We start from the raw sequence: 12,666 nt of genomic DNA, 5'->3' as shown, positions 1-12,666 counted from the left end.
GTTCAATATAATTTACTTTAAAAATATTTGCTCCTTTTAGATTTTCTTTTTTAGGGTCAGAAAACTCAAACCACTTTTAGAGGGCTTAATAGGAATATCCTAGGGCTCAGACACCCAGATTAATAGCATGGGTCTTCTACACAAGAATGGGAACCTTTTCTGGGTCTCATGAACTCAAAACTGCATCCTGTTGAGGGCTGGGCAGTTAGCTTTTGTTTCTACCCATGCTCTGGGCTCAGCAGTGGTCACTGCTAAAAGAAAAGGCAAAAGCTGGGCTATTCAGGTGAAGAAGACATTTGAACCAAGGTGGTCAAGATCTTGGAAAACCCAGTCTCTGTTGCTCAGCTCTTTTCCTTGGCATATGAGAGCATGCCAAGGAGAGAGCCTGGATCTTAATCTCTGCTACACAGAACTGTGTGGGTTGGTAATGTACTTAAGCCTCCCAACTTCATTTTTGCCACTTTGTGAAAGTGGCTAAGAAGGTTACTACAAGGATTAAAATATACTGAATAGTATCTAGCACCCAATGTTAAAATCCCCTTTCCCCATCTGGTGTGAGCTTTGGGTTCTTAATGATAGCCATGAAAAGGCCACAGAGAAATAGCCCCACCCAGAGTACAGGCTTAAAGTTGCTGCAGTCTTACCTTTTTTTTCACCTCTGCCTGGACCCTGGTCCTTGGACCCAGGAGAAAGGTATTATGTGGGAAACAAGTCTAAAGAGCTCTACAGAATTTCCTCAAAGGTACTGAATAGGGGACAAACTGAACTAAGGATCTTAGTTTTAATGCCAGTCTTACGGATTATTAAGGACTTCCCTGGTGGCTCAGAGGTTAAAGCGTCTGCCTCCAATGTGGGAGACCTGGGTTCAATCCCTGGGTCGGGAAGATCCCCTGGAGAAGGAAATGGCAAACCACTCCAGTATTCTTGCCTGGAGAATCCCATGGACGGAGGAGCCGGGTAGGCTACAGTCCACAGGGTCGCAAAGAGTCGGACACGACTGAGCGACTTCCCTTTCCCTTTCCCTACAGATTATTAAACAGGGGACGCAATCCCTCCCATTCCCCCAACTACTCCCCACCCTCCATCTCCCTGTTTTGAGCTAACGGAATACCAAGTCTTCATTCATCTTTAGAAGTGTGGTAACTTGTTTCATAAAGTGTGACAAAATAATGTGCAATTACTTTATATGTGACACCATCAGGAACTGTACAGCTGGGTGGGAAAGCTTCAGAGCTGCATCACTTCACCAGGATCATCTTTGCTTATTTCCACTGGGGTCTAGGGGGAGAAAAGGAGGTCAGGTGGGTCTTGACTAGTGTTGGCTAGGGTGTGGGGCTGGGGGAACTGCCCTCCTTCCCAAGGGCAGGCAGGGGTAGCTGTGTCCCATTCTGTCTCACCTAACGCCTCCAAGCCCAGCTGCCACTGGGACTTAGCAGTGTGGGAGCAGACAAGTGGTAGAGAAAAGACAAACATCCAGGGTCTAACAGAAGAGAGGAAAGACATCTGCCAACAGGACTGTTTTACAACCCAGTGTTTATGTGATGAGGGACAGTTAAGCCTGGGTTGCTGATGTGGGCTAATTTAAGAAGGGAAATAGGAGGCAGAGCATATGAAGTGTCCCGTAAGGATGAGAACAGGTCATGCCTGTCAGACAGCTTTGCCTCTGGGCCTGAAATATCTTTACCTCCTTTTTTGTTTTTGGAAAGACACTAAAGAACTTAAGAGTAAAGACTCAGGAAAAGATGTATAAAAGATCACATGAAAGACACAGGGAACTCTCTCAACTCTAAATAGATAGATACTGAATAACAATTGAAGTAGGTATGCTACAGTAACTTTTTTAAAGAAAGAGAGTGTTTCTAAAGTTGGATTTTGGTGCTTGGTTCATGTATCCCAGGGAATACACTTTCAAAGTAGGAACAGAGAAAAAGCTGAAGGCACACTTACCCCTCCTGGGGGATATTTGTACCCCTTCCACATTGTTCCTGCAATGAGAAGCATCCATAAGACAACAATCATTGCAGGGCTTCTTAGCTGGTGGTGTGTGCAGAGCGAAACAGGTGGTTCTGAAAGGTGTGGTGGTCTATTCCGAACCCTGGAAACTGGGATGTCTTCATTCAAGACCAGATGGTGGATGGTCCAGCATAGTAGCTCCTGGCCGAGGAGCTTCGTGGTCTAGTTTGACCTGAAGTGGCTCGCCATGGCTATCTGGGGGGCAGAGCTCAGACACCAATTGTGACATCAACTCTTGTGACCTTGAGGACCAGTCAGAGTGAGAAGGTATGGGACAGCTGGCCAGGGTGTCAGGTGTGTAGGGGCTAAAGAACTCTGAGTAGGAGGGCCCTGTTCTTTGGTGACTGTGTGGTTAGGATCTAGCTGGCATCTTATCTTTATTAACTCATCACCTGCCAAAAGTTTGACTACCTGTTTTATGCAATCAGATGCACAAGGCATTGCTGTGAACAAAACAACATACTATGGATTAATGGGGAGGAGTGACTGGCTATGTACACTATAAGCAATTACTTAAATAACTTGAATAACTGTTGTCAGGCTACTCAAAGAAGAAAAGTCTTGCATTTTGAGAAATGGTACAGTCAAACCCTCATCATGCTGAGAAAGCCTCCTCTCGACTTTCCTGAAAAGGGAAGAGGAGGAAGATGGGCTATTCTGCTCATTTCACAGCTGGAGAAACCGAGGCACACACAATTTCAATGGTTTGGTCGGGATCACACTGTGGCGGCGGCTCAAGCTAAATAGGTGCCCAGTGACTCCATCTGCAACCCCATCTCACACAGGTCTGACTGTTGGGCTGATACTTTCATAGAAATTCTGGAGCATATGGTGAAAAAAAAAAAAGAACCACCATCATGCCCTGCTCCTAGGATACCTAGGGCTGGGACTTGCTTGATACCGATGCCTTCTTGGGAGAAGCTTCCCAGAAAACCTGCTCCTGTAATTGGCATATTATAATATTAAGACTCTTAAGAGTTAAGTTTCTTTAACAATGGGAACATCTTTGTAAAAACCAGTCTGAATGAAATGGGTGGGGCTCAAGAAACCCAGGAGATGGTTTGCCAAAAGGACACTGTTACTAATGTTTCCTATAGACAGGCTGTTCAAGTGGAATGAATGAGTGAAGTATTAAGTCCCAAGATCTATGTTTGCATGCCAGCTTCACAAATGGGTTGGTTTTTGTGGCCCTAGGTAAGTAGTTAAGGTCATAGTCACCGGTAAGTCTGTTGACTAGTGCATTATTTGGCCTAGTTGTTAAGTTAGCATTTACTACTTAAAGTTAGCATTTACTAACTTGTCAAATTTTGCATTAAATGCTTAACATGAATTTCCAAGTGTAATTCTCACAAAAACAGAAAGATCCTGGACTATCTCTATCATATGGATAAAGAAACTGAGGTTCAGAGAGATTAAACTTTCCCAAGGTCATACGGCCAGGAAGTTGCAAAGTTAGGACCTGAACTCAAATTTACATTAATTCAAGTTTCAGAAACTGCCCAAAGGGGCATTAAAAATGCTGGTCTAATTTATTATAGAGTCTGCATGGAAAAAATAATAGGTGGAACAGTCATTGAAAAGAATACCCAGGAGGTGTAGTTATTAACAAATCTTTGAACCAGGGCTTGCTGTCCTCAGCAGTGCTCCTCAAATTCTTTCCCATTTCACAGTTCATTTTATTTTCCAGAGGAAAGTAAACTTTCCATTGACGTTTCCAGGTGCCACCAAGTTCTCTTGAAAGGGAGGAATCCAGCTCAACACACCGTCACAGTCGCTCACAGTTGCAGATCTTCATCCAAAGGCTGGCTCCTCAGGTGTGTCTTGCTCTCCTGAACAACCCACCTCTCTTTCCATCTGAGAGTTGGAGGCTGAGGCAAAAAGAAAATTAAAGGCAGAGCTGGCCCTGTTCCCAGGCTGTCCCCATAGGTAACTGCCCCTGTATGTGACTGGAAGGGCTGTTGAAACATCCGCCAATACCCACCTTCCCTTTCCTCCCAGCAACCACCGATCTACTTGGCCTGAAATCCAGAAGTCAGGCAATGTCTCTAGCAGTGCCCTTACAGATTCCATCATGCTTTGAAATAAGGGTTATTAAGTAACCAAGGGGAGGGATAAAGGCTTAAAGATGTCCCAATGGGATGGGAAGTAGCCTGGGAAACTAACTTTGTTCCCACCACATCCTGATCTCTTATTAGTGGTGAGACCTCAACCATCTTTCCTGTTTGGTCAGAAATCCCAGCTGGGAGGGTGAGCCAGAGCCAAGACTGACTACCAAGAATTAACAGGCAAGGTCATTACTTACCATGAACTCTGGAAATGTGCCCAAGTAACATGCAAATCCAACAAAAAGCATCCAGCCAAGCACAATCATGGTAACAAATAAAACAATTTCTAAGACACGATTGCACAGTGAAAGACTATTCACCAAGATCTTGACAAAGGAGTGTGCTCACGAAACCCTCAGTTGGTAGAGGTCTCGCATGTCAGTTCCAGTCCTTAGCTCCAAAGCATTCACAACTCTCTAGTGGAGAAGTTGGAGTCTAGTAGGGCATTGTGACATCACGATGACATGGGCTGGACCACAGAAGGTCAGAGAGACTGCCCCCAGATGAGCAGTGAGCAGCAATGTAAGCTCTCTGAATGCGTTATCTCATGGCAACAATGTGAGGTAAGTACTATTACTTACTCCATTTTACCAATGAGAAAACTGAGGCTTACAAAGCCTAGTCAGTTCAGTCATTCAGTCGTGTCCGATTCTTTGCAACCCTATGGACTGCAGCACTCCAGGCTTCCCTGTCCATCGCCAACTCCCAAAGTCTGCTCAAACTCATGTCCATCAAGTCGGTAATGCCATCTCAACCATCTCATCCTCTGTCGTCCTCTTCTCCTCCTGCCTTCAATCTTTCCCAGCATCAGGGTCTTTTCCAATGAGTTGGCTCTTCGCATCAGGTGGCCAAAGTATTGGAGCTTCAGCTTCAGCATCAGTATTCCCAATATTCAGGACTGATCTTCTTTAGGATGGACTGGTTTGATCTCCTTGCAGTCCAAGGGACTCTCAAGAGTCATCTCCAACATCACAGTTCAAAAGCATCAATTCTTCAGTGCTCAGCTTTCTGTATGGTCCCAAGTGATCTGCATTAGGTCACACAGGTGATGCTCCAGATCAGGGCCCAGTTGCCTGTTAGGAAGTTGAGCTCTTTACACTAAGGCAGGGGTTGGGAAAGATGCGTTCCTAGGTCTATGACAACTGTGAATGAAACATAACTGAATTCTAGGGAAATGAGAAGTCTTTATTTCTGTCCCTGCAACCCTTCCCCTCCCACCTCCCCTCATCATCATTTCATAGCATTCTTTAACACTTTTGGTCAGTTCCTGTCCACCGGTTCTCTTTTCTTGGCCTTCAAGAAGCCACAAGCATTCTTTTCCTCTTCTCACAAAAAACTCCAGTTAATGCTGTGGCTCCCTTCTTAACTGTCCTGTCTGTTAAATTGCCTTTTATGACCAAACTTCCTGAACAAGTGGTTCATAAAGCCTTTCTTTCTAGTCCATGCTTTGCTTCCACACTTCACACCCTGACTTCTGCCCCAACCCCACTAACCAGATGCTCTCTCTGAGGTTACCAAAGATCTCCTTTTTTGTCAAGTTTAATGACCACCCCTGCACTGACATGGTGCGTTCCTCCCCCCACCAGAGTTCTTCCTACATACACATCCCCCTGTTAGTCTGATATCCTCTCCCTTATTTTCATGATTTTTTAAATCATGAAATCATAAAATGGGTGTTCATTGTAAAACATGAAATCATCCAAAGATGTATAAAGAAAACTGTAATATTCTTCCTCTTCTTAGCCCCATGATGTAACAAGTGTTACAGTCTAGTGTGTATCCTTCTGCCAAAGGCTTATCCAGGAGCTTGTGAACATCACTAGACATACAGAGGGATGTACATATAGAGGTACACAGGGATACACAGTGATACACAGAGGGGTTTTTAGCATTGTTTCATTAAAGGTGATCATACCACATATGCTACTATGTATTGGGTTGTCCAAAAAGTTTGTTTAGATTTTTTCTCTAAATTGTTACTGGAAAACCTGAATGAACTTTTTGCTAACTCATAACTGGCTTTTCTCCTATAGCAATACATCCTGGGTCAATTGAGAAAAAAATCTAAACACATTCCTTTTTCCATTTCTAATAAGAAGCTTTATTGAGGTATAAATTATATAGGATAAAACACAAATTCATTTTCAGTGTACAATTGACACAATTTTTAAAATGTATCAATCTTGTAACTACCACCACAATTAGGACAGAGAAAATTGTGATCATCTCAAAAAACTCCCCATACCCCTCTGAAGTCAATCCCTTCTCCTTAAATCCCTTGGTCCCTGACAACCACTGAACTTCATGTGCTGCTGCTGCTGCTAAGTCGCTTCAGTTGTGTCCGACTCTGTGCGACCCCATAGACGGCAGCCCACCAGGCTCCGCCGTCCCTGGGATTCTCCAGGCAAGAACACTGGAGTGGGTTGCTATTTCCTTCTCCAATGCATGAAAGTAAAAAGTGAAAGTGAAGTCGCTCAGTCGTGTCCGACTCTTAGCGACCCCATGGACTGTAGCCTACCAGGCTCCTCCATCCATGGGATTTTCCAGGCAAGAGGACTGGAGTGGGGTGCCATTGCCTTCTCCGAACTTCATGTAAATGGAATCATAACCTTCTTCCACTGGCTTCTCTCACTTAGCATTAACGCTTTTGCGATTCATTCATGTTGTACAACAGTCAGTTCTTTCTCACTGAATATTATTCCATTGTATGGTTGTATCAGTTTGTCCATTTCCCTGTCAAATAGCATTAGCGTTGTTTCCAGTTTTGCACTATTTTGAATAGAGATGTTATAAATACTTGCGTATAATTTTTAAAGGGGACAGAAGTTTTAATTTTTCTAGGGTAAATCCCAGGAGGGTTGCTGGATCATAGGGAAAGTGCCTGTTTAAAAAAATCTCTATCACTAATTTTCAGCAATTTGATTTTGAGGTTGCTTTGTGTAAATTTCTGCACGTTTTTTCTACCTGGGGTTTGGCGAACTTCTTGAATCAGTGTGTTTATGGTTTTCATACAATTGGAGAAATGTTTGGCTACTGTTTCTTCAAACATTTCTTCTGTCTCCCCAATTCCTCTTCTGTGACCCCCATTACATGTGGATTTTGTCCCACCGCTTGCTGATACTCTGTTCATTTTTCTTCTCTTTATATTCCACTTTGGATATTTTCTATTGCAGTCTTTTTCAAGTTCATTCACCTTTCCTGCTAATCTTCTAAGCTTCTGTTAATCCCATACAGTATATTTTAAATTTGATGTTGTATTTTTCATCTCTTAGAAGTTCAATTTCTTTTTTTTAAATGCTATCTTTCAGTTTTCTCCATATCATATTCATGTTTTCCTTTACATCATTGAGCATATTTATGAGATTTATAATAAACATTTTAAGGGCCCATTTCTGTTACTTCTGGGGTTGTTTTGGTGGTTGTTTTTTCTCTCTGTCATGGATGATATTTTCCTGCTTCTTTGAACGCCTGGCAACTTTGGTTAGATGTTCAACATCGGGAATTTTACACTTGAGTGCAGGAATTTTTTGTATTCTACTCAGTAGTGTTGGGTTTTCTTCTGGGATTCAGTTATGCTCTCTGAGTCAGTCTGGTTCTCTGAGGTGTGTTTTAAGCTCTGTGATGGTGGATCAAGAGCAGCCTTTACTCAAAGAATAATCACCCCTATTACTGAACTATGACCCTTCTGAACACTCTCCCTGATGCCTATGGTGTTAGGTCTCCCAGTGTGTGGCATTTTCCACATCCCCAGCCCCTTTGGGAGCTCCCTGAAGTGTTCAGCCTACTGTTTCTGGGTGGTTCTTGTTCCCAGCCTCACGGAGTCTTTACCCCACGTATGCACAGGTAGAACTCAGCCAAAGACTCACAGGGGTCCCTGTGGAGATCTCCAGAGTGCTTCCTCTGTGGAATCGCCTCTTTTCAGGACTCCACCCTGCAAGTTCCTGGCACTCTGGTTTTCTTGGCACGCCACTATCTTTCTTTTTGACTCAGCTTGGTTCGGGTAACCCATGTCTGTGCTGCAGGCTGAACGCTGCCTCGAGGCAGCAGGCTGGGGCAACTGGAAGGCTCAACTCTTTTGTTTCCTGTCTTTCAAAGTTCACAGACTGGTGCTGGCCCTTGTGCAAGACCTGAAAATAATTATTTCATACATTTTGTGCAATTTTCTATTTGTTTATGGAGAGAAGGCAACTCCTGTAGAGGCTGATCATTCATAGACAGAAGCAGAAGTCTAACTTATTTTTTATTCCTGTATAGTATTCCACGTGTATGTCCTCCTTCTCCCTCTCTCTTGCTCTTTCTTTTTGCTTGGTCTGTGCTGTGCACCTTCCCCAACCAGGGATGAAAGATGGGCCCCAGCAGTGAAGGTGCCACTCCTAACCACTGCACTGTCACAGAGTTCCCTCATCTTTATCCCAATGATATATATATCAGGCAAGATCGAGTCAGGAGATAGAAACCACAATAATTTGGACAGAGAAAGTTCAACAAAAAGAATTAGTAACTAGGAACAGGAGATTAATGGAAGAGGTTGAAAGCTGTACATATCATAGGACTAGCATATATAGACAGCAGCTACCACCACTAGAACTGAGGCAAAGTATCCAAGATAGGAATAAACTGGAAAGAGTGCCTTCCTCTCCAGGGTGGAGATCTAAAACTTGTTGGAGAAATGATGGTCAGGACCAGCTGGATGGTAGGGAAAATCTAATGAGCTGCTGTAGGCTGGAGCTGGTACATAGGGAACGACTCACTGAGATGCTGGTGGAGTTTGCTGGAAGTCTCTGGTGGCGGGAGGTGGTGGGGGGATGGTTTGTCAGGTTTACTGATCTTCACTGAGAATCTACCTTCTGGGGATATGCCAGTAGAATGGACTAGAAAGCCATCTCATTGCGGGGGGCGGGGGGGGCGGGTAGAACTGATTGATTACCACTGGTACCACTGAAACTCAATGAGGAGGAGTTTACAGAGGGGCCACCGGCGCTGGACAGAGTGAGCACCACCACCCCACTCATACCACTGGCAGCCACATAGTAGGACCAAAAAAGCACACTGGAGGGAGGAAATTTCTTCCTCCCGGGTATCACCCTGGGCCCTCTATTGACAGAACTTAATATGAAGCCCACTAGCAAGGGAAAAATGCTTAAAAGGTCCAGTTCCACTACAGCAGATCAAGCAATGAATGGTGGACTTGGAACTGAAAGGTAATAAGCAAGCAACAGGCAAAACGTGAGTTTAGACTTCTTTTTTTCCCTAACTTTTTACCACCATAAACATTACTGTGATTGCTAAAAACAAAGTTTTCTTGGACAAATTTCTCTTGAGTATTGTGTTTTTTACTTCACTGGAGAAGGCAAAGTGACCCTCAAAAAGTTATGCTGGTTCAGGCAGAGCATGAGAGGTTATATAAAATCCTTATAAAGAAAGAACCAATTTAAAAAAGAAAGATTACAGTTTCATTTCACAAGGTCAAAGGACACTTGTGGAAGGACTGCCTGAGATGCAGCAAATGCTGTCAGTCAGTGAACAACAGCACAATCTTCACACATCTAAGAAGTAAATGATACTGTCCTCTGGTGAACAAAATTTCTAAATTTTTATGAGGTCCAATTTGTCTTATTTTCTTTTTTCTTATATCTTTCATGTCATATCCAAGAAATCACTGCCAAATCTAATCTTAGGTAGTTTTTTTTCTATATTCTATATTTCCTTCTAAGAGTTTTATTGTTTTAGGTCTTAACATTTAGGTCTTTTATCCATTTTGAGTTAATATTTGTATATGGTATTGCATAAGGATCTAACTTCATTTTTGCATATGGATATTCAGTTTTTCCAACACCATTTGCTGAAAAGACTATTCTTTTCCCATTGAATGGTCTTGACACTTTTGTCAAAAGTAATTGACTATAAATGTGAGGGTCTGTTTCTGGACTCTCTACTCCACTGGTGGCATACTTAGTAAAAATTATAGATGCAGAAAGCAGAATGGTGGTTTCCAGGGGTTGGAGGGAGGGAAGAATGGGAAGTTATTGTTTAATGGGTATGGCCTTTGTTTCATAAGATGAAAAGATTTATGGGGACAGATGGTAGTGATGCCTATAAAACATTACGGATGTATTTATTACCACTGAATTGTATACTTAAAATGAGTAAGATAGTAAATTGTACCTTATGTGTATTTTACAATTAAAAAAAATTTTTTTAAGAAGTAAATGATCAGGATACATTTGTTTGATAGTCAGAATACCAAGGTTTTATCTCTAAACAATGTGTCTGGTAGGACCCATAACTATGAAAGCAGAATATAAACAGAGATCAGAAGCAGAGCACCAATAAAAAAAATTATGATTTTAAACAAGCCATTCTTGTGATTTTTCTCAAGCTATAAACAAAGGTGCAGAAATAGACACTTTACCCATGTCTTAGCCTGGGGACTTTTTTTTCCCTTTTAATATAATGAACATCTTTGCACAAACATCCTGGGTACTTTTATTTTTGTAAGACAAATTTTCCCCAAAGTGGGGTTAAAACTAGTGCATATTTAATTTTGCAATCTTTTCTCCCTCCAAACACTGTCAGTGATATGTCTCTTATTCAACAAGATCTCAGAAACAAGGAAATAGATAATAAATAGTTCACTAAACCCCAGTTTGCTCATCAGTAAAAGAGATAATAATTGATAATAATTGGAATAATTATTATCGATAATATTATTATCGATAATAATTGATAAATATTCCATCTAGGTTAATTTATGCAATAGAGTGCATAAAACTCTGAGCAATGTATCCTCCATGTAGGAAATGATAGCACGTGTGCACACACAAACAGGCACAGTGTTCCTACTGCCTATGATCCATCCACAGTGATTAAATCAGAAGAGAATTCCTGATATGAAGGCCTCTTTCATGAAAGATCGAAGAACCTTGCTCAGGCTTTCCTTTTAACCAGATACCTTTTCCTTGATTAATGGATTTGTGACAGGATCTGTAAGACCTCAGAATCCCTGGAAGTTCCACAGTTCCTGAGGTGTGTTAGATCTGGGTGATGTGCTCTTAAGAGGCCTCATCCTTCAACCTTCTCACCTCCTACCTGTCTCCTGGCTTCCACTCCCCACCTCCTCTCTTCACAGTGAAGCAGTCAGACTTCTTTTACAACTCAGATCATGTTACTCCTGTGTTCAAAACCCTGCAGTGGTGTCCTGTTTTTCTCAGAGCAAAAGTTTAAGGAAGAAAAAAGCAGCCCCTGACATCTGAGAACTGGACTGACCCAGAAACGCCTCAGTGCTGCTAGATGACCTGGCCTCACAGCCAGGTTTCCGTCATCTCTTGTTGGATATAAACGATCTCTCCGGGACACTGACATCAGACAGCACAGACCATGATAAGATGAGATAAAACAAGTCCTCATCACAATTTCATCTAAGCAGAGACAAAAACAAGGTTACTGTGCAACCCGGGAAATATCAAACATCCTCTTCTCTCTGCTAATGTGACTACTGCTGCTTTACCAATTACAGACCCTTACCCCTGCTCCAGATAATATTTATTGAGATATCCAATCTCAGAATTGTCCCTGGCTTCTGAAAACACCCAATCCAAAGTAAAGCTTTGATTCCTTAAGTCCTCTCCCAAATTACCCAGAGCCCAAATCCTGAAATAGTTTCTTTCCACGCTCTTACTCAGTCGTCCTGGCGGTTCTCCACAGCACCTGCTCCCTTACCACAAGGAGGGATCAACCCTACTTGAGTATGGGTGTGTTCCTGATGGTCTCTAGCGGAAGGGCACTAACAAGCCAGAGTCACAATTGTCCACAAAATCCCTTTAGTGGGTCTCAGACTTTATCATGCATTAGAATCACCCGGGCTTGTAAAGATTGCTTTACAGCAGAAACTAACACAACACTGTAAAGCAGTTATAGTCCAATTAAAAACAAAAACAAAGAAACAAAAGACTGCTTGACCCAATCCCCAGAGTTTCCGATTTAAGTCTGGGGTGGGGCCTTAGAATGCGTATTTCTGTCAAGATCCAAGTGACGCAGAGGAAGTCTGGGGACCACACTGGAAGAATCATTGCCCTAAACCATCTGTGGCTCCCCCCTGTTTCTTTGAATTGCCTACTTCTGCTTCCTCACCTGTTCATTTGGCTCCAGCCACACAGGCCTCCCTGCAGTTTTGAGTTTCCCCAAGCGCACACCTGTCTAAAGGCCCTGGATGGTCTCTAACACGGAATGGTTAAGTCTGTCACCGCTCAGGGAGACCTACCCTTACCTTCTTACCCTGCCTTTTAAAAATTTATTCCTCACGACACGTAATCACTTCTAACATATGGTCTCATTTACTTAGTATATTTATTGTTCTGCTCTTACTAATAAAAGAATGACATCCTGAGCACTGCCGATACTTTTGTCTATTTTGTTTCCTTCTCTATTGTCAGACCTAGAAAAATATCTTAGGGGAGCAAAATTTACCACTCTAAAATGTGTCCCTTTGGTAGGAGCATTAATTTACGATGATTACTTTTAAAACCCAAAAGACTCAGGAAGAATCTCT

The 12,666-nt window shown here is 42.5% G+C and overlaps 2 protein-coding genes across 11 annotated transcripts in view; one reads left to right on the top strand and one right to left on the bottom strand.

The window, feature by feature from the left end:
- Positions 1-1,167: 1,167 nt before the first annotated feature.
- MISFA (mitochondrial sheath formation associated) lies at positions 1,168-4,536 on the bottom strand. Of its 2 annotated transcripts, XM_081533711.1 has the most exons (4): positions 4,316-4,536; positions 3,777-3,881; positions 1,948-1,985; positions 1,168-1,278 (listed from the first exon to the last, which is right to left on the bottom strand). In XM_081533711.1, exons 1-2 carry the CDS (start codon positions 4,382-4,384, stop codon positions 3,789-3,791), a joined length of 162 nt encoding a protein of 53 aa, XP_081389837.1. In that variant the 5' UTR covers positions 4,385-4,536; the 3' UTR covers positions 1,168-1,278; positions 1,948-1,985; positions 3,777-3,788. The 2 variants fall into 2 exon arrangements, with proteins under 2 accessions (XP_081389837.1, XP_081389836.1); XM_081533710.1 differs by having other exon boundaries at positions 1,948-3,881.
- The window catches only part of UEVLD (UEV and lactate/malate dehyrogenase domains), a 72,358-nt gene continuing 61,948 nt past the window's right edge, over positions 2,257-12,666 (top strand). For 6 of the 9 annotated variants that reach the window (XM_081533690.1, XM_081533675.1, XM_081533673.1 and 3 more), the window contains exon 1: positions 4,620-4,681. Coding sequence is in view for 3 of the 9 variants with exons in the window: in XM_081533675.1 (XP_081389801.1) it covers positions 4,622-4,681 (60 nt within the window). In the remaining 6 variants the exon portion in view is untranslated. Of the gene's footprint in view, positions 2,308-3,731; positions 3,828-4,619; positions 4,682-12,666 lie in introns of those variants that run through there. The other 3 variants (XM_081533681.1, XM_081533680.1, XM_081533683.1) reach the window with 3 other exon arrangements.

The sequence above is a fragment of the Giraffa tippelskirchi genome, chromosome 10 (assembly GCF_054371585.1).
Source record: "Giraffa tippelskirchi isolate mGirTip1 chromosome 10, T2T-mGirTip1v1.2.pri, whole genome shotgun sequence".
Lineage (NCBI taxonomy): Eukaryota > Metazoa > Chordata > Mammalia > Artiodactyla > Giraffidae > Giraffa > Giraffa tippelskirchi.
The sequence above is the reverse complement of the archived record's forward strand: the minus strand, read 5'-3'. Positions and strand labels throughout refer to the sequence as shown.